This window comes from Maniola jurtina, chromosome 1, assembly GCF_905333055.1.
Source record: "Maniola jurtina chromosome 1, ilManJurt1.1, whole genome shotgun sequence".
In the NCBI taxonomy this organism is placed as follows: domain Eukaryota; kingdom Metazoa; phylum Arthropoda; class Insecta; order Lepidoptera; family Nymphalidae; genus Maniola; species Maniola jurtina.
Window position 1 is genome coordinate 13,243,331 of NC_060029.1, and position 27,687 is coordinate 13,271,017.

Sequence of the window (27,687 nt, forward strand, 5' to 3'; positions counted from 1 at the left end):
ACCAGTCTTATTCATAAAAATTTGTAGAAGCTTTATTAGCTTGTTATAAGCAAAGTTCTAGAAACATTATTCATAAACGTTCAATAGTGCTAAAAGTGTTCAATAACGGCTCCATAACTTATAACAGGCTGAACCCTACTATAAACCCTTATTAAAGAACAACATGGCCGCCGTCTTGTCTTAACAGCTGATAATTTGTTTGATATGCAAGATTGAAGTGAGGTTATTTTGTTTTGGTTGATTCTAATGTCATTGCATTGTAATTATTATTTGTATGTTATTTATTCTGGATTCGAGAGGCTGTGGTAATTGACTAGAATTGCAAGTTTTAACTGCCATAAGATGCTAGGGACGTCGTGTAGTAGGTACCAAAAAGTTCCTACTTAATTTCGAAGTTTCTTTTCATGTAATCATTCCTTTACATAGGTATGTGATTTCTTCTAACGTAAGAAATATGGCGGTAGTAGTGTTGAATTGGGGATTCTGTATCAAAATTGGTGGGGATTTTGGATCACTCTCGCTACGCTCGCTCGCTTCGCTCGCCGTGATCCAAAATCGCCACCAATTTTGATACAGAATTCCCCAATTCTAAACTACTGTCCTCAACAACACATTAAATAAATGGAGTGTAGCTAAATCCAAGCAAAAATTAATCAACTATCCGTATTTTGAACAAACTATTCACATGGTTTAAGAACGAAATATTCATTCTATTTGCACGAGCAAATATGTTGATAAAACTAGATAGGTACTAAGAAACCTTGAATTTTAAAATTACTCTTCAAATGTAATATTTTTACAACATGAAAAACAACTATTTGGCTATAACAACCTACACCAAATATTGTGTTTTCAATACGAGTATAATCAGTAAATTAAATAAAAGAAGCAGGTATATGGAAATTAAACAAGCATATTTAATCATCTAAAACTTTATTATTCATACACCACTTTTTTAAACAAGTTACATTTTTCAGCGCACAGATGGTCGGATGATAAACACAACTATATATGTCAGAATGTGAATTATACAACTCATACAATGTTAATAAACGAGGACATCCTTTATCTTCTAAATTATGTACGTTAGGATTACTTAATATATCTTTTAACCATAACTGCTTTTCAAGGCCTTTACAATAAATATCATTATTTTTTAAAATATCTATTAGATGGTATTTATAGGTCTCGTAAGGCACGATTCCCTCGCTCCATAATATTTTTCTATTCTTTTCAATCCATTTAACTTGTTTCTTTTCTGTGTCTGTTAGCCATTCATAGGGATATGGTGGTTTTATTAACAAAACTTGAACTCGATCACTATACACTATAGCAATCTCTTTAGGCAGAAAGTAATTTTGATCATTTTTAAAACCTTGAACGTCCACAATAATTTTCATGATAGTTTTCGAACAATGTTACTCAGCGGCCTATACTCCACAAGACGATCGTTTATGATTAAACAGTAAGCGCTGGTATTGCTTGGAATTTCCTGAGACGTTTCTATTTCCAGACGAACATCAACTGGACCAGTTTTTAAATTTTCATTTTGTCTGGAACAATCTATGACAAATAAAGGCGCTATTTCTTTAAATGTATGAAGATCAAGCAGTGGATCAATAGGAAGGTTGTAAAACGACTGACGAAACTTGGTGTACATGTCGTATAATATACTGTATTTATTTTCCTCAAACTTGAGATTTAAAGCATCATACGGATAATAGTGGGAATTCAGGAATAATGTGACATTGGTTAATGTACAATGATCGAATATTGTGCTGTCTCTGTTTTTAACATTTTTTCTATTAGTTTGCAAACCAAATATAACATATCGAGGTTTTTCTAATTGAGAAGCAGTCTTTAACGCCCATGAATGTTTGGTAGTTTTTGGCAATAATGGATATTCATACAAATCCCAATTTCTAAATGCTATTTGTACGGGATTATCTTTTTCTAATTTCCTTAAAAGTATTAATCTTTGCTGATCTGATACTTTAATATGTGGTACTCGCCATTGGATTCTCTGTATATCAATGTCTACAATATCATCGCTACCCATGACAACACTATTTATGTTAGTACTACCTCTGTTAAGTATGAGTTCATGTTTACAGTTTATTATTATTTTATTGTAGTCTTCAGCAAAACCTAAAATCTTATTTAAGGGTATCAAAGCATTAAAATTTCCATTTTGATTTTTAAATCCGTCTATATTCCAACCCCAAGCAGCAGCCGCTTTACTGTCACCGCTATTCATTGAAATGAAAGATTTTATGGTTGTAGTTATTCCAGCATTTCTAATACGATCGATTTCAACACCATTCATTTCGTATCGGATATCTTGAAAAAGAAATGCAATTGCATTATTACTGAAGTCAACACTTTTCTTTTGAACTTTGCCAGCTTGATCTTTATGAGTCACCGAAACTTTTCCTTCAATGTAAATGGAACTGGCTGATGGTAACACGTAAATATCTTGCTGGTGAATAGGTATCCGAATTTCATCATTTTCATTGAAACTGTTATTGTATGGATTATATGTATGAACCTCATAACTCTCGATAGAGTTATCGAATTCAGGTAATTCGTTGATCTGAAGGAGGCTCATACTTTGAAGCCGAGGGCTTTAAGAAATTGTTTATTACTCTGATGAATTTTTTTATATACTCTAACACGTCTTCTTTGTTTTACACTTTCCTTGGTAATAACTTTCTTAATAGTTGGGTTATACTCTTTATAATAATTACTTTTGTTAAATACGATCATTTTGACTTTTTCAAATGAAGACACAAAACAATAGTTTCGCCCTTAAAATTTATATTATTGCCTTCCAAATCCAAAATTTTTATTGTTATTGATGAAATTATCTTTCTTTTGACCGGAAAATATATCACATTACTTGGAGATTCTATAAATCTATGACCTGGAGGAATGTTTGGCACAAACTCATAAATAATATGTGAAGGAGAACCGTTAGTGTACGAACTCTGTACAAGATCACATTCGATCCTTATGACAGACAGTGGTAGAATGTTAACGGATTCTGTAGATTCATGCCATTTATTTGCTTTTAGTTTTTCGTTAGAAAAACCTAGCATAGGTCCAATACTATTTTCTGAATTAAAGTTTATAGTTTCAGTACAGTACAAAGAGCATGTCATTGTATTGATGTTAGATTTTATTTGTAATTCACAATTTTCAACTCTTTCTTTTAGGTATTCATACAAATCTTGTAAATCGTAAGCACCTGGTTGAATAAGAATTCTTTTTTTCTCTTCTCCATATTCAAACACATTATTATTATAGTCTACATTTGGAATTGAATTAAATGCAGAAAAATATACTAAGCCACACTCATATTCGTCTTCCAAAATAAGAGGAGGGGCGTAAAATGATTCTAGAATAGATTTTTCACCCACGATCGTGAGTGTAATAGACATGATGGTTAAATGAGCTTACATATTTTTGTATCATCTATTTATTTTCAATTTTTATTCCAAAAATTAATAAGAAATTTGATACATAGATGGCCACAGTTATAAGAATTAGATCCTTGATAATTGTCATAATTATAATTAATATTCGCTCCCACATATTTTACAAATTCTTTAGGCGGTTTCAAATTACCATAACTATCAAAGTATTCAATGTAATTATTTATTTTTGCATAGGCTACCCAATGAGTTCCAGGATTTTGAGAGCTATCTAAGTTGATGATACCACACTCTTTTTTAAAAGGATATTTTGGAAGTTCATTTCTCATAAATACACCTCTGAAATAAGGAATATTTTTTGAAATTTTTAGAATATCCAAGTTACTTAGAGCACGATTAGGTAGCCGCCGAATCAGTTTTTTTCCTTTGCTGTGTATATTCCCAAACCATTACCATAGGGCTTTATAAATAATCCTTTTCCGATACACAATGTTTCCATCTTCTCGTTATGTCTCTTTAGTTCTTGAAATTTTTTTTTCATTAAATTAATAGCATTGACTGCTTTCACTATACTAGCAGTACCACCCGCTAAGCTGCCCGCGGCAGACAATCCTGCAAATATGGGGACTAGTGGCAAAACCCCACCTGTCTTTGGTATGGGTATTATACGCGGTACATTAACTGAAGATGTCGCTGCTAATTCCTTAGCAGCAGCAAGAGCTAATTCGATTGCAGCTTTTTTGCATTTAGGTTTCAATTTATGGATATGTTTTTTCGCGCGAGATACAATATCCTTAAAGCTTTTCTTAAAACCAGCACCAGAATTACTTGTTTTCAAATTGTTAGATTTTCTTCTCAAAGTCATTTTACGCTTGGATGGTTGTTTCTCCATTTTTAATAAAAGAGAACTCTGCTCAGTATCGTAGATAATAAGAGACTGAAAGTTGTTAACATAAAATGTGTTTATAAAAGATTTAGTTTATCTATCCAACTGTTTTCACTAGGCGGCAGACCTAACCATTTGACATATAATTTATTTCCTTTTGTTTTTAAAACCTTTTCAATAAGATATATATCAGGATGTTTTGTTTTTTGTAATTCTTCAGTATAGAATGATCCTAAAATAGGTCGCTGTCTTGCATCTTTTAGAAGGTAAGTAATTGGATGAGTGTTTTGAACTTGAGCTATATTAAAAATTTCAGTTGACCAGTTGGGAGTATATCCTTTGTCAAAAGTTCCTTTGTATTTGCTTATTCTTACATAATCTCCAATTTTGAATTTTGAACGTTTCTGCGATGGTGCTGATAATTGTAGTAGTCTGTATCTTTTTAGTATATTTTGTTTATTCTTTTCATTAACTTTATCTGGAGCTGTACCAATTGTTCTGTGAAATGTGGAGTTATATTTTTTCATGATGTGCTCGAGGGTTCCATCATTCCATTTGTAATTCCCTTGCAAGCTAAATTGCTTGTACATTTTAGTTTTCAACGTTCTTATAAATCTTTCTACTATTGACGCCTTTTTAGTGGAATAAGTGGAATAATGATTTATACCGTATTTTTGTAATAATTTTTTGAAACAACTATTATAAAATTCTGTTCCTAAATCAGTTTGTAGATTTTTGGGAACACGACCTTTTTCTAGTAACTTACTAAATGCTTCAGTCACAGTTTCTTTATTTTTAAGTTTAAGCGGATATGCCCATGCATACTTTGAAAAAGCATCGATGACTGTTAAAATATATTTATATTGTGAATTATCTTTTGAGAATGATTGCATATCAACTAAATCGGCCTGCCATACATCATCAATGTCTTTAAGTATAACATGTCTTCGAGGAAAATTTTTCCTAACATTTTTATGTATTTCATTTACTACACTATCTTTGCTCATTTTTTGAATTTACGACTTACACCTTCTATATTCCTTTTTAGACTATTTATTTCTGATTTTAACTGCAACAATGTTTCCTCTACTGTTTTTAATCGTATATAGAGCCCATCTAAGAATTTGTCAACATATAGTTTAGTAGCACAGTCGTTTGGGTCAATGGGTGTACCAACATGTTTGATGATTTTATGTTGAGCATCAAAGATATTTTCTAAGGCAGAGCTATCCATTTTCAGTTTCTTGTGTACATGATGACCAAACTTGTTGACATTCATGTTCAACAGTGTTTATAGAACTAAGCAAAAATGTAACCAGGTTTTATTTTTATATACTTATTTTATTATACCAGCTTCTTTAAGTTCTTCAATTATTGATATAATCTCATTGTCATGACTAGTGTTGCCAGCATCTTTTGAAGCAATTAAAATTTTCAATCTATCTACTAACTCATTCGGATCATCCCAGTATATGAAATCTGTATTTTTTTTCAAAGTTTTAAGAGTTGGCATAAAACCACCTTGTTTTTTTTCTTTTAATTCACTATCAGTAAAGAGAGGTTTCACAATTTTAGTATATTTTGTCCCTTTATCGCCTTTAATCTGATTCGTAGGGTTATAATCTCTCCTATGTGCACTAGTATTGCATAAAATATCTTTATATACTAATTTATCTTGATCAGATACAATCTTTACATCTGGTTTACTCTGAAATAATAATTCTGCCAAACCTGGGGTTACTTCATAGGATCTATTTCCTATTTTAGCCATCATATTTTTGCTATGAGCATCACCATCTGAAAATGTTACTTTTGTATTTCCAATCATTAAATTACTATTTTCATTACGTACACCAAAAGGTACATTCAAATTATAGATTTCATTGCTTTTTTCAGGCGTTGGAGATGGAGTATAGAATTCTTCGATTTCTTCAAAATTTTGGGTAGAAGTTATTGGTTTTGGTGTTACATAATTTTTATCATCATTTTCTATGTTTTTAATTTTATCAGAAGTTGAAGGTGAACATGTATCTGGTAAATCATGGTGACTATTGTTTTTATTTTCTTTTTTTTGCAATACTATGGATTCTAATGGATCCGTTATGGATTTAAAAAGTTTGCGCCTTTTTAGTTCTAAATCATCTTCTTCTTCACGCATTTGTTTTGCTTTCTTTTTGATGGTTTCAATTGATTTAATTAATTGTTTCTTTACAACGGCTTCCATTTTTAAATTAAATATGGGTAGGTATTCTTACCAGTGCTCTCATTTGACTGACTAAATTTGTGTCTCGTATGTGGTATATAATTGTAAAATTGTTAGTCGAATTTCACGAATATGTCAAATGTTTTTCTGTACCGACCGTTATTTAGTTCGCAATCTTTGTTGATTGATAAAAACATAAACGGATCTTTCCAAATACTTGCACACAATTGTTTAAAGACATGCCAGCTCATATCAGAATTAACATGTTCCTTATATATATGTTTTAAGTTTATATCATCTTGCTTGAAAATAATTAAAAAGTTAACATTGTCACGTATTAATTGCTTAGGAATTTTTGAATATGTTTGGGTCAAGTAAAAGCAATCAATTTGTTTGTGTCTGCCCATCGAAAAATAATTTCGAATATTAACTTGATTTTCACAAGTCACGTCGTCAAAAATGAAAATAGAATTTCTTAAGGCTTCAGTTGGCGAAATAACTTCTTCACTATTTTTGAACATAATAAATTTAACATCTGGAGTATTTTGAAAAACTTTTTGTAGGAAACAATATTTAGATTGAAAAGTGGACTTTGAGTAAATATAAACATTTTGGAATTTAAGTCCATTTTCGTGCAATAATAAGTTTATCATAATATTTGTTTTCCCACAGTTGGAGGGTCCGCAAATTATGCATCGAATTATGTTTGGTAGAAGTTTACTATGTCGGCTAAAGCATGGTGGTGGTGTTTCAACATCTATATAATTTATTTTTAATGATTCAGCCTGTTTTATCAACTTCATATTACTGATTGATGATAATTTTAAAAATGCAACTTATTAAATAACTTCATATTATTGCTAGTTGATTTAAATTTTAAGGTATTGCTTGTAGGTATCACATTCGTGTTTCACTTCGCACTTGTCTAGCGCACTATTATTTGTCGATGATTATATTAAAATGTAGGTATACATTTTAATTTAAACCTTGTGATAATAGTATGAAATTGAAATTCGTAAGAACTTAATACTAAACAGGTTCTAACATGTCGCTAGAGATTGCATAATGCGGACGAATGTCATACAAGTATATACAATTGTTTTGAAAACTTGACTCCATAGATTTGTTACTAAACAATTTTCATTCCCAGATCTTCTCACGCAAGGAACTCACTCGCTTCTGGTTAGTGAAAAAAATTACTTATATAATATTTTGACTGTATTCTTTTCTATTTTAGAATTTGTTTATTGATATTTTTATAAATGTTGTTTTATTGTTATATTTATAAAATTTTGTATTTTGTTACAGCATCATGTCGGACTTTTATTTCACGGATGACGAAAGAAACACAAGTATGAATAATCCATTTTATGGAGCTCAAGACTTGGATGCTATTTTAGAAAGAGAAGAAGAGAATAGATTGAAATCTTTACGTGAGCAAAAAAATAATGAAACACTTGAAAATAACACCAGTTTGAAAACCATAAAAAAGAAAAATAAATTGTCTTTAAAAAAGAAGCTTCCAAAAATAGATCATGTGATTTCACCAGCTCCAGATTCATCTTTTGTTATACGGAAAAATAAAGCAAAGGGAAGCCACATTATAAAAATTGAAATACTTGAAATTGATAGTAAAGAACAGGAGAACAGTGCAAAGACTAATTTGAGTGTACAGTACATAGTGAGTGATAATTATGACAATATGATGGATGCTACAGAAGATTTAATTAATAGGATTATACAAAAGCTAAGTGTGCCTGAATAGTTAAATTTAATATTATTTTATTGTTATTTTGCGATTGTAAAAATAAAAAGCATAAATGAGTTCTAATTAAAGTATAAAGTATATTTTATATTTTCATATCATGCAAGTAAGTTGTAGTCCGAATATTTTCCATTAAGTAGTAAGTTTTTATAATACGTTAATCTTATGTTAAGTACTAAGTTTATGAAGTAATGTAAATAATTGGTTGAATTAATAAAGGGAATATAAAATATGTTGTGATTTTATTTGAAATAAAACACTGTGGTAAACTTAATCAAATTTATTAAATGCTAAATTACCATTAAAACTAATATTAAAATTAGACACATAAAAATTTGTAAAATACATAGGTACTTAGCATAATATTTTTACTAAAGAATCGTGCTGTAATGCCCCCAAGGCAAAGTTTTAAAATCATTTTCCATTATTTGCCTTTTATTATCATCACTATTTAATACTAATTTATTAATTTTCTGAGTAAAAACCTGATGATTTTTTGATCGTATGACAAACATATCATCTCTTATATTTTCATTGCAAAATAAGGCTTTCTTATATTTCTCAAAGTTTAATTTTTTTGTCACAGGCTTCGTGATACCCTTTGCTTTACTGATAGTTTTTTTCTCAGAAAGTAAACAATATAATTTTGCGCGTAAACCAACAAATTTAGAAATGATTTCTCCTCCCATTTCGTCTTTAAAATATCCAGGTATTTTCATATTAGCTTTCGGCATATTAAAAATATTATCATCTTCAAAATTGCTAGTATCAAAATAATGAATGTTATCTTTCATATCTTCATAAAAATCATCAGTTTTTACAAGATATAGTAAACTATCAGTATCCGTATAACATAACTGAACATTATTTCCATAGATTCTTTTTATGACCGAATAATGAAAATGATACAAATGCGTTTTCGACAGTTCAAGAATCGTGAATCCAATATATATTGGTCGATCTAAGACAATTTTTGTTTTTTTCAATTGAATAGCTACTAAGTTTTCAGAAAAAATTGATAAACTGTGAAAATGTGGTGCACTAATATATTTTTCCGCTCCATTCAATTTATTAGTATTATTTGTAGTATCTCTCCAAACGTTTACTAGTTTTACGTCAACCTGCTTCCTTTTGTTTTCTATCGTTTTTCCAAAAATAGAATTATTCTGCTTTTTAAAAAAGTCTTTCTCAAAATCAGACTTGGCATTTTGTCTGAGACTTGTGTTTAAAAAAATATAAGGCTCTAAAAAGTTGTCCTGATAAAAAGATAGCACTCTGTATATTTTTAAAAGCAATAAACCATTCTTTAAGCATTCTTGCAAGTGCATATAATGAATAACAAAACGATGTTTATTATATAAATTTGCCACCAATTTTTTGCTTTGATTTTGAGCAGGAGAATATTTTTCCGCAGCAAATGGTAGGTCTGAATGAGCATCATGAATATTATCCGGATAACATAAATCTACCTCGAGAATATATCCACACTGACTTTTTTTAGAAATGTTCCTTACATCAAAATTTTTAATTTCATTTTCATTTAAAAATTTAAAGTCACGCATTGGCATTTTTTGCATCATAGCAAAACCGTAAAGGTTGACACAGTCTAAATAAATTAAGTACGTACTTGACTCATTTTTATTGTAGGATGGTAAATATTTATTGTTTGCTTCAGCATATCTCAATGAACACTGGGCTAAACCACCTCGAATACCTTTTTCTAACATCTGATACATATCCACATCAGAAATCAAATCAAGCTCAACTTTAGTATATAACAACATTGCGTCCCAACTTAAAGATGGAGATGATACATAATAGCAGGGGTCTAAATTATAATAGTCTAAACTCATATTTCTGAACTTTTCAAAAACGTCGCATAGTAATAAGACATCGCATTGTAAGTATAAATCTGTATACTCTCCTAAGTTTTTTATACCAAAAGTTTTCCATATTTTTAAAGCGTGTTCGTAATCCTCAATGGAAATATTTTCACCTGTGAGTTTATTAAAAAAAATCGAATGTTTTGGTAACTTTGTTTCATTATATTTCTCCCATGCATCCATATAATCATAACAATAGACACCCTTTTTACAGGCCAAATTTAATAAGTGTTCATCCTTAATAAATACACGCATATGCTGAAAATCATTCGGATGAAGACTCTTTGCCAGTTTATCCAAACCCGAACTCAAAAAATTAAATGAATCGATAAACTTCAGTTGAGCAGCATTTGTTTTATCAATAGGTAAAAATTTTGTGAATGATATATATTTTTCTTTAGATTTTGGTATCAAGCTCGTTTTTCCGGTAATTTCTGATAATTCTTTAATAAATAAGTGGCAATCATAACCACTCAAGTTATGAAAAATGATCGGTATAAACGTACATTTTTTTGCATTTATGTTACAAGTGTTGTGAGCAGGGCCTCGGTATTTACCTGTAAAATGGTCATGATCCTTTACTATTATATCATATTTTTTAAACATTGTTTTACAGATGCAGCAAATTTTTGCTTCATTATATGAAGTCAACTCTTCGGTAGTAAGAGGAAACATTGGATTATTTGTATTTAAAATACCGTGCAATCTTTTTACATCTCGCGTAATGCTTTCAACAAATTTTTTACCACAGTTTGGTCCGCGATAGCTTACAAAGTCATTAAGCTCAGGTTTAGAATGGCAACATATGTAATAAGCGAAACAAGATGGTTCATGTGTTTGTATATCTTCAGTATAAAGAGATTTATTTTCGTTTGAATATTTACAAAGCAAGCTCTCAAAATCGCCATATATCACGATAGGAATTCTTTGAGTTCTCTCATAGTTTGAAAAATGCAACTTACTACCATCTTCTGGAAGTACAGTTTGTCTTTTAGCACAATCGTGATTGTGTAGTTTTTGTTCATTTGCGAAATATAAAAAACATTCATCACATAAAAATATTTTAGACTTGTGTTTTGTTAATTGCCTTCGCACAAGTCGGCCAAAGTCTTTAATCAAACAGTAATGGGCTTTGTCATTTTTAGTAATATATAATAAATTAACATGGGTAAGTTTTCGAGCTAAAGTCACATACAAAGGACCTGTAACTGTATTATTGGCTTCTAACCCATAAACATTTACACTAATAGTTGGATTGTTCTTCTCAAAGGTTTTAATATCTTCAATTCCCGGAGGAAATGTCATATTTCTTATGTCAAAAAGCAATGAATAATGAGGATATGATGAAACTCTATTGGAATTAAGTTTTGTAGGATACATTTTAGCAGCAATGCACCATAAAAAGCAACAATCATCGAAATTATGAATATTTAGACATGATTTTGTATTTCTTATATGTGATGGTAATGCCAAATATGATCCACCTTTCAGAGGATTATATTTATTAATATTTATCTCCAAATGACTGATAGAATCAATTGTCCAACCAGATTCTGACTGTTCGAATTCTGCGCATTTGCAAGTTAACTTTTGAGCACATTGTAATAAAAAATTATCAATATCAGTACTTTGGACTATAATACCATATTTAGTACTGAAAGATTTAATAGACTTTTCAAAATTTTTTGGTAAAATATACGAAACAAATAACTCGAAATTTACTTTAATGGCAGTGTGTTTCTTTAGAGATATATTTATGATCTCGCGTGTGGTTTTAAATATTTGTGAAAAAAAACTCTCTGGAACTAAAGTTGTAGAGGTCGGATTTACTTTGTAACTGATTATTCTGTTTCTAAAAGCCGTTTTTATAATTTGCACATTCTCATATCTAGATTGAAATAAACTATTAGATTTATGAGTATTTGTTCTGTTATGTGACGATATAGATGTTTTAACATAAAGGTTACACTCTTTGCAGAAAAACATTTTCAATTTCATAGAATTGCTTATCTTGTTTATCTATTTAGTATCTAGTTTCTCAGTTCTGGTTTTAATATTCTGCGTATAAAAAATCGGTAAGGAAATACAGCTAAATAATAAATCAAGCTATTGGCTAATAAACAGTAAACAGTTATTAATAGAATGGAAGTAATGCGATGTTTCGATATCAACATTCAAACATGTCAAGTATCTAGTTTGTATGGTTCTAGTTTCTCAGTTCTAGATTTTAAATTTTGGATAGTTATGAGATGACTGTATTAAAATAAAGTAATCTAGTTATTTTCAGACAATGTGCAGACTTAGTAAGAGTATAAGGGCTGTAAGTATCACGTTATTAATATCCCAACTTCAAATCTTTCGATATGAACATTTAGACATTTTTATTTAATTTTATATGGTTCTAGTTTCATATGGTTCTAGTTTTTATGTTTCTAGTTTCATATGGTCTAGGCTTTGTATGGTCTAGGTTTTGTATGGTCTAGGCTTTGTATGATCTAGGCTTTGTATGGTCTAGGCTTTGTATGGTTTAGGCTTTGTAATTTCTGTAAAAAAAACACGTTAATTTAATTTTATATGGTTCTAGTTTCATATGGTTCTAGTTTTTATATTTCTAGTTTCATATGGTCTAGGCTTTGTATGGTCTAGGTTTTGTATGGTCTAGGCTTTGTATGATCTAGGCTTTGTATGGTCTAGGCTTTGTATGGTTTAGGCTTTGTAATTTCTGTAAAAAAAACACGTTAAAAAATATTTACAGGCACAAACATAAAGATAGTAATTTAATTGTCATACTTATTATATACAATATGTTGCAGATGAAATATTTTTTGAATTTATTTATGAAAATAATTTCTAAGATTTACAAAATTTAATTTACAAAATTTATCTTAGAAATTATTTTCATTTGCAGGGTATAAAATGGGCTGAATATTTTTTAGTTCAGCCTTACTATCATCAATTAATTTGGTGAGGGACTTCCATACCACCGAATTTAAATCAGTTGCAAGTTTTAGTGTGCAGATGGCATGCTTCCAACGCTCATTGTTCGCGAGTTTCTCCACTTCTTCAGAGTTGTAGACGCGCAGCTCGAAGTAGTAGCTGCCTTTCTTCGATGGGTCTGATTGGGATGTATACCCCGACGCAACGCGCCGACTGAGAAAACTTCTCAATTTCGCAGCGCGCACTGGCTTGCTAGTAGATTCATCCTGAAATTGAAAAATATTCAATTTAGTATCATCTGCGATAATTTCAACTCTCTACCTATTATGGTTCATGAGATAAAGCCCGCTGACAGACAGACGTCCGGGCGGACAGCGGTAGCTTAGTAATAGGATCCCACTGGTACCCTTCGGATATGATCCCTAACAAAATAATAACTTTAACAAACTATATTCATAAATTTATATACAGACCAATTGCCTAACAACATTCTTATTGGGAAGTCTTTTAAAAGCTTTAATCCAATAAAATATAAATAAGACAACTCACCTCAGATTCGGTAATAAACCTCCTCCGCTTAACAGATGGACTCGTAGGTGTATTTGGAGACGTTTCGGGTTCAGATTCCGATCCGCTCGATTCGAACGGATTCTTCGGAGCAGAAGAAGTCACCTCCTTTTTCTTGATCGTCTTCTTCCGCTTCACCTCACGTTTCTTCTTAAGAGACTTCGATGTTGATGGGGGCTGCACCAAAGCGATGGGGTCTTCGTCTTCGTCAAATGGATTGATGAAAGATGAAGAGGCCCTGAAAAACAATTTAAGTAACTATCAACATGAAAACTCCAAATAAAAATTCAATAGGTACCTAGTTGCTTAATTCAAAAATAAACATATAAAATAAAAATACTTACATACTTTATTTCGACTGTTGTTGTCGTCGTATCCAAAACTCGGAAAGAAAGGAATGGTGACGCTTAGGATCGACCTATTTATACGCTCGAATTCTAAAACCTCTTTCATAATAAACGAAATGGATTGAAATAAATTAGATTTAAACATTTGCGCATGTAACTTTAAACACTAAATCATCACAACATAAAACTTATATTTGCGAAAGTAATCAGACTAGATTTATACATTCGTATGAACACTGTCTTACGTATAAATTATTGCCGCATCAGCTATAGGTGTTCGATTTTGAAGCATGGAAGACGCTGTTGTTTATAGTTACGCAGTGAATTGAGATCTAACCGTAAAAGGAATGGTATGCGTCGGACTCGCGATAGTTAAAATGTTAAAAGGTTATACATTTTACTACTTTCCATAGGTAGGTATAAAATTTGTGAAAGGTCTAATAATATTTGCTCCTATTTGATGCTTCAATCTTCTTCCTTGCGAATTTGATTTAAAACTTGAGTGGAAATCCTTTAATTTTCGACGTCAAAAAATATCCTGGATCCGTCTCCAAGATGTGAATTGTCTGTGTATCAAATTTCGGCAAGATTCAGCCGTTAGTCTTTAGTTTAGACAGACGCCTTTTTGCATCACTAATCATACTTATTATAAATGCTAAAGTGTGTCTGTTTGTTTGTTTATTGGTTCGTCCTTCAATCACGTCGCAACGGAGCAACGAATCGACATGATTTTTCGTGGGTATAGTAAAAAAACTGGAGAGATATAGACAACTTTTTATCTCGGAAAATCATAGAGTTCCCGCAGGATTTAAAAACCTAAATCCATGCAGATGAAGTCGTGGGGGCATCAGTGAATTTATTATATTAGTACGCATTGTACGTATTTTTTTCGTCCATTAATCTCTATTTATCAAAGTATTTATAACAATCGAAATATATTTAAATAGCGGGAAATGTGTCTAAATTCATCATTAAAGAATTAATTTTCGATAAATAATAATGTATGATAAGCTTGCACACCTTACTAGAAATCTGCTATAATATATTTTTACTAATAAATCTTTATCCAAAATTCATTGTTTGTAGATCAGAATGGAGTTAATATATCCTAAATATCCTCGCTATGCAACTCAAATCGCAAGATTGCGAAGTTTTGATACCTGGCCTCAAGATTTAAATCAAAAACCTCAAGAAATGGCTGATGCTGGTTTTTTTATACAGGAGATAGTGATCGCGTGATTTGTTACTTTTGTGATGGCAGGCTCAAAGACTGGGGCATCGAAGATCATCCATGGTCGGAGCACGCACGCTGGTTTCCGTCCTGTCCCTATGTTTTACTTGTGAAGGGTGAAACATACCTACAAAGTGATAGCAAAGATGTTTGTGGTGCATCAAAAGTATCTGAACAATTTGTAAATAACAATATAATAAGTTCTTTTGCAGACAGAAACATATTATGTGTTGAAAATATTAAAGAAACACTTTGCTGCAAAATTTGTCTTGTAGAAGAAGTAGCTGCGTGTTATATACCATGTGGTCATGCTATAACGTGTACTAAATGTGCTTTATCGTTGGATAAAATGTTATGTCCGATATGTGGAAAAGCAATCGTTAATGTAATACGAATATATTTCTGATGAGCTATAAACATTTAAAGAGTCTACCTTTATCCAACCTATTATAAGTATGCGCAAGCCTCGAATCAATCGATCGAAATTCATACTAATGAATACAGCAATGCCGGATCAAGCAGAAACACGATCAATATACAAAAATAATTTGAGCGCAACAAATCAAATGGTTAACTATGCGAGAGCAAACTTTTAGACGTAAAATTATCATGCATATGGGCTCGTTCGCATTTCTTATGAATGCCGCAGTCTCGTCGAACTCATCGTATTATATCATCCACTGTGCGGTGCGGGCGTATGATATAGGATCCGCAATAACTAGTCATTGAGGATTTTGTCTCACTGTTGATAGTGATTAATTGTTGCTTGGATTTAGGAATACTCCATTTATTTAATGTGTTGTTGTGGACAGTAGCCTACATTGGGGATCCTGTATCAAAATTCATGGGGATTTTGTATCACGGTGAGCGTAGCGAACGAGCGTTAGCGAGAGTGATCCAAAATCCCCATGGATTTTGATACAGGATCCCCAATTCAACACTACTGGCGGTGATGCAGCTCAGTACCTAACTACATAAACCGAGAAGAATTTGGGTAAAAAAAAGGGCTGGCTCATTTTTTGCGCAACGGATCAGCCTGGCTGTCCAGCGTGGAAATGCAGCCAGTATTCTTGGCACCATTCCACACGGGCATGATTTGTATAGTAATTAGATAAGGCTAGCTTTAAGTTTTATTGTAATATTTTCAATTAAAAAAAAAGGATTTTATTCCATGAATGTCCAGGTACTGTATCTAATACATACTTTTACCTAATACATGTTTTTTAAAATAGTATAATAAAATCTAACGCTAATTTCTAAATTCCTTCCTGTTTCCATTTTTAATTAAATAAATCGGAACAAAACTCCGAACGATAATACCTAACTATCCTCCAGAACTCAGACAATTGACCGAAAACAAATGTCACACCTGCGTCACTTTTCTGTGTAGAGCCCAGTTTTTTTGCAATTTCGTCTATGAATTCATCAGAACGACAACATAACAAAGCGAAACTAGCCTATAGCGAGAATTTAGTTGTGAGAGGTTTATTGAACCTTTATGAATAAAGAAAGTTATGAAACGTTTAATAGGCCTAATGAGCATTTTAGCTAATGAACGTTTTAAACCTATAATAAGGGATTTTTATGAATAAGACTGTCAGTTTTTTACACGTTGCGAAGACGCAAACTTTACGACGCAACTACTCGTAGTCGAGAAGAAGACAACGAAGTGATAATATAAGGGTTCCTTTTTCTCTGGAGATGCTGAACCCTAAAAATTGAAACTTGGAAGATAGAATAGATCCGTATGTTTCATTCAAAGACAAGCCAAATAAATGACCCTTAAAAACTTACCTAAGTATATCTATCTCTACATAACAAAATATTAACTCATCGGATCGATTTTTTCTAACATAATTATCACCTCGCTCTCTAATGTAGAAACTAATTTCTTGCGTGGGTTGAAATCTTTTATTGTACCGGCAAAGGGAGGCACCGGCTGTCTGTTACACCGTAACGTAATGCCACTGAAATTTTTTACCGTATTTCTTGCCGTAACATGATATGCATCTCGGTTTTCTCTCATGTTTAAAAAAAAATCAGGATCAAATTATTTATTTAAATGTAATGATGTGCACTTTTTTAGTTCTTAGATTTTTTACTGGTGCCAGGTAATAGAAAACAGGTACCTTAGTATGCCCTGGTAGTAGAAAAATAATAATCGTTTATTTTGGTCAATAAAAGCTATATATCGCTTCGTATCGCGTAAACTTGTATTGCACCTTTTCAATTTTGCTTATGTCCGTGACTACGTCGTGTCGTATTCGTGTACATTTTGATTTTGAAAACTCCGTTAGAACTCTTTGATTTTTCGGGATAAAAAGTAGCCTATATCACTCTCTATGTTGATCGTTGCTCTGTTGCGACTTGATTGGAGGACAAACCAAAAAACCAGTAAACTATCAAACAAACACTTGTAATATGGGTACTGAGTAGTGATGATATTCCAGTAGACTCATTACAATTTGTGACTTGTAATTTGTCAGTTTTTGCTACTTGTACACACTGTTTTGGTAGGTACTTGTCTTGAAAAATCAGAACCAATATTGATTGGTTAAATGTTCAACTATTTTGGGTGTGGACTGAAATCCGCAATGTTCAAAGACCATCCGTTGGACAACTGATGACTGACTAATGGGAAACAAGAATATTTTTCTTCTTTTGCTTTTAATAATTGTAGTCTCGAGAAGTTTATAGAAAGGCGATTTAGTTGTTAAAATTTGGCCATAAAATAGCGAAAAGTTACATTACTTATTATGTAATGTATAACTACATAATGTAACATTTTGCTAATTAAAAATAGTTGGTAATTGTTGAGTTTCATGCTGGCTCTTCTCAATATAATCTCCCTTTCAACCCGATGGTAGAGTCCCGATATAATAAGTGGAACAAGTTGTCCCACGTGAAATAAATACGATTTATTCCATTTCCAAACAGAAATTTCGTTTTTCCTTTTGTTACATCACGATGTGAGAGCGGCCGGCTTTATTTTGACATTAATAAAAATATCATCGTGGGTTATTATAACCGAGCGTGTCTAACAGAGATCCCACTGGGTTGGAGGCTGTTAATTATGTAGCTCCAAAACAAAATGGCGGGAACAATGGTCAAGTGTGGTCGGACCACCGGGGGCGTGGAGCAATCTCACTGCACCTTTATCGGAACAGATCATTGATAGTAATGATGATGATATTATGTGAGCTATGTAGTTGATACACCTACGGATGGTGTTACGAAAATTTCTGATAATTACCTGCTTAATACATAATGAACCGCAGATCAATGCGTTCAAAGCGTGAGAACATATCGCAATACAGGGAAGTACTACCTATATTAATAATCGAATTTAAAGTCGTAATAACAGTACTTATAAAAAAACTATTAAACCAAGGGATCATCTTTAGATGTCTATTAAAAAAAGCTGTTATGTGCATTGGAACACCCAACAGAAGGGAAGCTCTGTTTCCAACGAACTCTGTGTAATTCTAAGTACTAAACGGGTCGTTCCGAACAAAAAATGTTTGCGGGCTTTTTTTTACAATTTGAGGTCTAATGGTCATGTTAAAGTTTCATAGAACACGATGTTTATCCATACTAATATTATAAATGCGAAAGTGTGTCTGTCTGTGTGTCGGTCTGCCTGCTACCTTTTCACGGCCCAACAGTTTAACCGATTCGGACGAAATTATACGCTTATATCCCGGGGACGGACATAGGCAACTTTTTATCCCGGAAAATTAAACAGTTCCCACGGGATTTTTAAAAACCTAAAACCACGCGGACGAAGTCGCGGGCATCCTCTAGTTTGAAATAAAGGAAACAGCCCTTAGCTGTACGTTTATCTCATTCACTCATGAGCAACAATAAGTAAGTGCCCTGCAGCCATTGAAGTGCATTTCATCGGGTTGATTCACTTTTTATGTTAAGTCCCCGTACAAAACGTCCGCAAAGAAAACTTTTCTTTTCTTTGCTTTTCCCATGTAATTTTCTTTATGCTTTAGGCAAACAAAGTTAGAAAACTCCATCAGTTCATTGATATTTATTTGGCTATTAGCATTACATGTATTTTAATTTGACGTTTTACGACCATCGCTGTGGTCGCCATAAAACCAAGTCAAAACTAATGATTAGCCTACAATGTTGCCTCTGCGATGTTTTATATGGGCTACTTATGGCCTAGGGACATTTATGAAATATAGCTGTAATTATCAAAGATAAGATTCGATATCTATTTTATAATTCAGGCCATTGAATATAGTTGGGAGGGGGTCTCTATACTTCTTGTATCTAATATATCTTGAGTCAAAATAATTACTTATTGTGTGGTACCTAATTGGTAACATAATTTTCCGGCTACAGTTTGGATCGATCATATTTACCTCTGTCATGATAAACTTAGCTATTTTTTCTTTATAAAACTGGCTAATTGCGTGTCTGAAGTCAAAACACGCCTATGGCAGGATTCCGTAGCTATGCTACTTACTTAGTTGGTAAAATTTTGGCGGTCATTAATTTTTCCAAAAATTGTCTAAGAAATCTCATAATGCTTTAAAAAGACATTCATTAGACAGACCATCACTCGAAGGGGTTATGAAATTTTTTTCGACTTACTTTTTTTTGTTCAGGAGGTAGGTACCCTGAAAATTTCCTTGCAACCTCTCCCATTGTCTTTGGAATAGATCTCTTAAAGAGATAAATAAGTGCTTCCGTCCGCTTCTTATCTTTTTCTTTATGATGTTACTTTTCAATTTCAATCGAGTCGCTGAAAATTGCTGTAGGTACTTGTACAATTAATATGGAACATGACCAGACCGTGTTCTTTGGAAATCCAAGAAACCAATATCAACGTCTATCAGTTCATTGAAACGACGATGAGGATTATTAGCAACAGTAAATAAAGGAATAAGGAACTCGAGTTGCTTGCTGGCTTGCTGTTATGACACAGCAGCACGGTGATCGCATAAACATGTCAAACGCTGATTTGTTATTGTCAGCTTACAAATCTACCGGCGATCATCAGCTAAGCCAAAATACTCGCCCGACCCTACCGGATTACTTCTAATAATTTAATAGGCCTTCCGCCTAATAATAAACATGTCAAAGCGATTTTAAACACGACACTACAACTTTAAAACAACACAATAAACATAATTCTAGCCAATTATCGTCTTTATTCAGTTAAACATAAGAGTGATCGTTTATTTGTATATAAGCAAAGATATCTTGGGATATATTATATTATTTCTGTCCGTAACAAAATCTGACGTTAAAGCCGCATACCACTCGTGCTTACTTATTAGTATTTTATTAATATAATTTCGTTTATGTTAGTGTTTTTTTTATATAGTGGTGGTACAAATTGTTTAATTTCTAATTCGTTTATTGTGCCTAATGATGTGGTTCAGTGGTTTTATATTGATGGAGCCCGGTGGCGATTAGTGACATTTATGGTGGAATGGTTAGGTTGTTTTTACTATGCCATTTGATTAACAAATAACAGAAACTTAATCTGTTTTAGATGTTCTTATCTATTTTATGCAGTGTTGCGTATAATTATTTTGATTAGGTCGGTATAATGTGATGTATGGGCCGAGAGTCAGTAGACAATTCTGTGAAGGTTCAAGAACATCATGATCAACCCATCACCGGCTCACCGCCTTACTGAGAATGGCCTGCAGCCTTTAAGAACATTATGGAGAACGCTTCAGGTATGCAACTTTCCTCACGGGTTTTCCTTCATCGTTAAAGCAATTGATATTGAATAAATTCTTATAATGCACATAAATCTGAAAAGTTAGAAGAGAGTGCCTTGTACTGGACCCGACTTCCCGGCTAATGTCTTAACTCTTCCACCTGTACTTAGATCGAGTACCAAGGTCTTACTTACCTCCTAGTTATAGGAATACATATTTGTTATAGTTTAACTTATTTGCACTTTTATTTTCAGATTGAAGTCAAGTCAAGAGTGAATAGGCAACTTCTAGGCAAGCGCGCTCAATCTTAGGCTGCACCATCACTTGCTAGCAGGTCTGATTGCAGCCAAGCGCTAGTCTATATAATTATAAATTTAAAAAAAACTGTCCGGGATCCAATCTCTGTAGGCTCTGGAGGCCAATATCTAAACCACGAGGCTACCAGTATCTTCCTATCGTGTCGTAAATTATAATAATAATATCTATCTAGAGATATTTAATAGAATGTTGTGCTATGTAACATTCCAGAGCCAGCTGTGTACCCCTATTTGTGTTATAATTCTATATTGAAACATCAATGGACCACCCACCTGGTCATAATGGGACCACGCCCTTTTACCGCTTTTCAATTCCAACTAAATATGTGTTATAACTTATTCTCGACGTCTCTACGGCCATTTTGAACACATTTAAAGATACACCCTCTATTTTCTCATCCCAAATATTGTTCTTTGCATAATTTATAAGTCGTCAGTGGTAGGGCACCTATTAATTTGTCCGAATCAGGAGTTCCAAAATTACATGCGCTCATTTTGGTGACTTTTGTGGACTTTCTACTTTCTTAAACGTCAGTAGGTACCTACCAAGGTAATTTTTCTTTAGTTCCAGAACGTTTTCACCTTTAACACGCATTTCAAATTCATTATTCACCCCTAGGATGATCAAACTGATGTTATGCGATGACGCATCTAATAGAGAAATTGAAGAGCCATCGGCTGTAGTGTCACCTTTGTCGTTCCCTTCCGTCTGTCGAGATCAAACACTGACTGCTTTTAAATTAACTTGTGGTAGACAGTTGCGAGCTTTCCCGTCTCTAGTTTTATTTTTGAATTGGAATTCTTGATCCGTTTGTCCTGTCAAATTCATCTTACTTATCTATGAAGCTTAGATTTACGGAACTGGCGATGAAGTCAACTATGCTTGAAGTGTCTCTTCGTGATAAAATCAGCTTACCGTAGGTATAACTACCTATATATAGGCAAGGAGAACCTATTATCATACAGCATGTAGATATTTTTGAGGCTTTTTTGAAAAATATGTACAAAAATAGGTAACTTACCGATCTCCCAGCATTATTATTATGCACGTTGATCTTCGACTGCAAATCGTCCACCTGTTCCCGCACATCGAGGAACTTTTTGGAGAACTCGATGCCATACGCCAAGTTGTGGGAGCACCCACTCCACTCCCACTTGTTGGTCCTCGTCCGTCCTCGCTCGTGGGCTGCGCGGTAGCCCAGGGGATCGCAGCCGCAGGATATGAGGCGGCCTTGGGCGCATGCTCGCGCTACTGCATGGGATACTCCCGCTGCTGTTAGGGCGTAGAGGAAGGCGGTCTCGCGGAATCCTGTCAAAAAAAATTTAACTAAATTTCGTTCTTAGTTCATTTTCATAAAATATAATGTCTGCCACTTCGTGAAATGGATTACTTAAAAAACTAGTCGTGCTAGTCGGACTCACACACGAAGGGTTCCATAGTCCATACGTACCATAGTATAGGAAATAACACATTTTAGTGATGTAACCACAAATTCGCAGTTTTCAGATTTTTCCCTTTAGGTACCTACTTGTGCTATAAGACATTGCTACCTGATTTTGTGATACTAGGTCAACGGGAAGTACCTACCTTATAGGTTTTGATTCTCTTAACGGGTCTGACAGACACGACAGACAGACAACAAAGTGATTCTATAAGGGTCCCTTTTTTCCTCTGGAGATATGGAACCTTAAGGCTGATTTTAGTCTCACGCCGACCGCCCGCGCACCGTCGGCGCTGATGGCCGAGATATATATACTTATAGGAAGCGTTTTTGAAAGACGCGTAGCTATCAGCGCGCACGGTGGTCAGCGCTGATAGCTACGCAGCCGCACGCGTCGCGCGTCTGCGCCGCGTAGCTGTCGGCGCTGACCATTGCACGAGCGCCTCTGCCATCTATGAGCGTTCTAGTGTCGAGCGAAGCGGGTGTAGTCAGCGTGTACAGTCATGGCAAATCGCCGGTTTCTATTCCTTTGGGATAAGTTGCACAAAGCAGCAATAATTAATACACTTCGCATTTTTGTCGTCGTCTGTACAGTAAGGCGTTCAGTACGATACTGAAACGAGCCACGCTGAGCCTCAGCGCTGACGAACTACGCGCTGAGCTATGAGCGCTGACGGTGAGCGTGAGACTAAAATTAGCGCGTGGTGCAGATAAGAGTTGGGATGATTATGAACATGATTTATTTTAGTTTCTGGATCCTGCCCGAGTCTTCTTTAAAGTCTGTGACCGGCAAAACTCTACCTTTCCAAGTGGTGCAGATTCTCGGTGTAATAGTAGGTAAGCAGTAGCTAAGTACTTAGCACTAAGTAATTAGTAGCAGTAAGGTACCTTAGCATTTTCGAGCTTAATACCTAAATGAAGGCTTCTTAAAGAATCGTTTTTACCTATGTGCTATGAAGAATTCAAGCAACTAGGATACTGCTGTACAGAAAAGTATACCATTCAGGTCCGGCGATACACCGCAACCAGATAATACAAAAAGAACTTTCAAATGTATTTAAAATAAGACAGGTGCCTAGATCCTCCTTAAAAACATTTTATTTGCGCTTAAGTGTAAATAAATTCCTAAGTGAAACTGCATCGTATCTTCGCAACGCATCTGTTATAATATTAAGTATGCTTTCGCGTTCACCGCTCCGATCTACGGAACGCGGACGTCGCGATCTCCATTTATCTATTTCATTGCAATAAATTAAATACAAACCATTCGAGATTGGAAGATAAGCTATTGGCCCCTAACAATGTAATCTTTTAACCATAAAGATAGCGATTTGCATTTAAGTAAGGCGCCGTCTACACCGTCGGGAATATTGCGATGTGTCTCTTGTATCTAAACTTAAATAAACGGCTTGTTGCTAAATAAACAACAGGAACTTTGCAGAATTATTTCCATTTTTCAGGTACGTGAGGTTTTTTCTGGTTCTGTCCCCACGTAAATGTTTGATGCGCACAGTATTTCACCTTTGTGTATTGAGATTGCAAACAATTTGATTGATCCACTCTCTTTAACTGTAGGAATTGATTATTGAGAGCATGTCCTGCATATCGACGATAAGCACCAAGCCTCATGTCTTGTTTGATGATACGTGGCAGAGTCTTAGCGGGAATCTTGATTTAGTTTGGCGGTATAAATTGTTTTGTTTCCTTAAAGGGTTTCGGCTAATTCTGACCTTAACTGCATTAACATCCTTTGTAGTTCTAACAGAACGCGGTCTTTTCTATCTTGTATGATCTTCGACAGAAAAAGTGTTGGTATATCTTTTGATACGAGTTAGAAAGATATACGACAATTCGGCTGACACCAAGAAGCGTTGGAAGTGTCTCTTAAAATGACCGATGTCTCCATAGCCACTTAGTGCAATGCGATCACTGCAATTATGTTTTTTTAAGACCCATATTTCCATATTGTAATTTAATATTAACTTTTAAAAAACATATTATGTATGTGAAATGGGCGGGGAATCTTTTGAAGTTCGTAATATAATAAATGCGTTCCAAATTTGAATACAGAAAAAAATTAGAAGTTTTTGGTTGTAACAATATTTATAGCCAATCTTGTTATTATTGTATTGAAAAGGCAATTAATACTCCTTTGTCCTATAGCATATTATAATATTTTCAGATAATATGTATCCAGCGTCAGTTAATCATTCTAATTAGGTATAGAAGAATGAAGGCTACCAAGCAGACAATAAGGTAATATTAACGCTGCGTTATTCTCGCTTGTGCATCTCTTGCTTTATGTTGGATGTAACCGGTGCTTAGCTAATTGTATTCGGTTGTAAGTCTTCAAGGATAATTATGTGCTATTCCTGCTATTTCATTGTGCTCATGTCAATAGAATCGCTGCGTTCACTCGTAGGCAATAGTGCGCCTCTAAGAGCTATCTTTTATTAATGGCCGGATAATTACTGTTATGTAGCTAATTAATTAGCTTATTTGATGATCGCGCTGCGGAGATTCATTAGGTTTGAGTAAAGTGGACGTTAAAGTTTCTTGCGGTCTTACGTAAAACTGTTTATACATACACACGTAGTACATAATATACTGTTTAAGTTAGATTTTAAGGTGTAATTATTTGTAATTTATCTTTTCGTGTTTTATGTTGTGTTGGATCAACTATAAAGCTAATTCTATTCTATTCTATTTAGCAAAAGTACTAGTGTAATACTACTAGTACTAGATAGGTACTTGATAAAGTAATTTTTCCTTGTCATGGAATTTCCCCAAGTACATATACATATACGTACATACGTAGATTTGTGAATAGATAGTTAAGAAAATTGTAGGCGCAGACTCAGCTCACTTTGGTATCTACAAAATTCGCAGGAAGACCGAGATAGCGTAAAAAAATTGACAATAATTATGATCTTGTCCGACGACTCATGCTAACGAGGATAAAAGCTTACCTACCTATTAGGAACTTTCATCTTTTACAGTACAGGGATATTTTTTTGCTTTTTAGCCCCCGACCCAAAAAGAGGGGAGTTTGACGTGTGTATCTGTGTATCTGTCTGTGGCATCGTAGCTCCTAAACGAATGAACCGATTTCAATTTAGTTTTTTTTTGCTTGAAAGGTGGCTTGATCGAAAGTGTTCTTAGCTATAATCCAAGAAAATCGGTTCAGCCGTTTGAAAGTTATTAGAGGTTTTGTGTCGGGAGTTTTTAAATTTTTCAATTGAAAATATGTTATTATACCTAGATGATTGGGCGGGACATGTTGTTCGAAAACCCGATAGACGATAGGTTCCCAAGGTGCGCAGCCTTGGCAGACCTTCACTAGGTGGAAGACGAACCAGACGAGTCGTATGGGACCGCTGGATTCAGACGGAGCGTAAGACCTTGGCGTGTTGAAGACTCTACAAGAGTCAACGTCTATCAGTTGACGAAGATGACAACGGGGATGTCTACATAGATATTTTATCGCAAAATGCTTCCAGTAGGTAGGTACCTATAGCAGTTGCATCTAAGGTTTCAGGATAAATCGGCTATAGGGAACTCTCCTTATGGGTCGTATTACGTACCTATAGGTCTTACAATGAGTCGGCACAATCTTGTACAAGATGGAAATTGTTTATTTTGTCATTATGATTGGCATCACGGCATTCATGTTTCACTTAACATTTTAATTACCCGAAAGCAATGATTCAACAGAAAATAATCTGCAAGGACGCATACTTACCTACCTACGTTTCACGTTGATTGAATATGATGACCTACCTGACGCATTGGTGAGCGTTGTGTATAAGTGGGAGGTCCTGGGTTCGATTCCCGACAGGTGCAGTTTTGGAATTTATAATGTCTAGTAATTTCTAGTAGCTAGTTACCACCCTACCGGCAAACCGTGCCGCTAAGCGATTAAGCGTTCTGGTACGATGCCGTGTAGAAACCGATAAGACTAATGGGTTTAATAAATCTACGATACCCCATTCAGGTTAGTCCGCTTCCATCTCAGACTGCATCATCACTTACCGCCAGGTGAGATCGCAGTCCAGGGCTAACTTGTAATAAAAAAAAGGATTTCTCGTCAAGCACGGACGGGGAACATGAAAATTTATAAAACCCTCGAAACGTATCCGTCTCGGTTCTAGGTCATCAAACCGGGCAAAAACTGACCACGACATGATTTAGGATGATTCACGTATAATAATATGATAATCATTATAAATCAAGCATTATCTCGGCGAGCTGATCGCTTCTCAGATGAATTAATACAGCCTTAAGATGATTGGTGCTTTTACACCTAACGACGTTCACGACTTGAACTTGAAACGTGACTTTGTTGAAGATAATGCTGGAACAAAACATACAAAATGGAGACAAAGAAGAACCAAGAAGACCAGATTCTTAATGGAATGATGAGCTAAAATATAGATGTGGATATTACGTGAACGCCTTTATCTATCAATTATTGGTGAACGTCCAATTATTGATACTTTTGACTTGACGTTTCTCCTGTCGCGCAGTAAAGTGAAAATTTAAATACGAAAATACAAGTTGGTTGAGAATTGAGGATGTGAATCTTGACACTAGATTTATCTTTCCATTCCATTCCATCAGCCTGTATGCGTCCACTGCTGGACATATGTTTCTTGCAGAGACTTCCACATGCCACTGTTTTGCGCCGTCCGAATACAGTGGCACCCTGTGATGAAGAATCTTGCGTCTAAGTAAAAATTCAAAGGTAGAAGTTTTTTATATTGCGATTATTTGCAGCCGCAAAAACGGTATAATAAAACAACTACATAAGTCACCATAGAATAAAATGTAATCAGAAAATGGGCATCTAAAAGTCGTATAACATAAACTGGCCTCTACACTATCGTTCGAAATCGACCACGGACCATCGAATGTTACGGTGTCCAGACCAAGTAGGGGTATGTTATTGTTTATTTATAAACTCGCCCAGCTTTTTCCGAAAG

The 27,687-nt window shown here is 34.0% G+C and overlaps 1 protein-coding gene across 1 annotated transcript in view; it reads right to left on the reverse strand.

Moving 5' to 3' along the window:
• The window catches only part of LOC123876857 (protein Wnt-10a), a 57,694-nt gene that overhangs the window by 7,685 nt on the left and 22,322 nt on the right, over positions 1–27,687 (reverse strand). Inside the window, exon 3 of the mRNA XM_045923277.1 lies at positions 22,286–22,572. Coding sequence (XP_045779233.1) covers positions 22,286–22,572 — 287 coding nt within the window. The remainder of the gene's footprint in view (positions 1–22,285; positions 22,573–27,687) is intronic.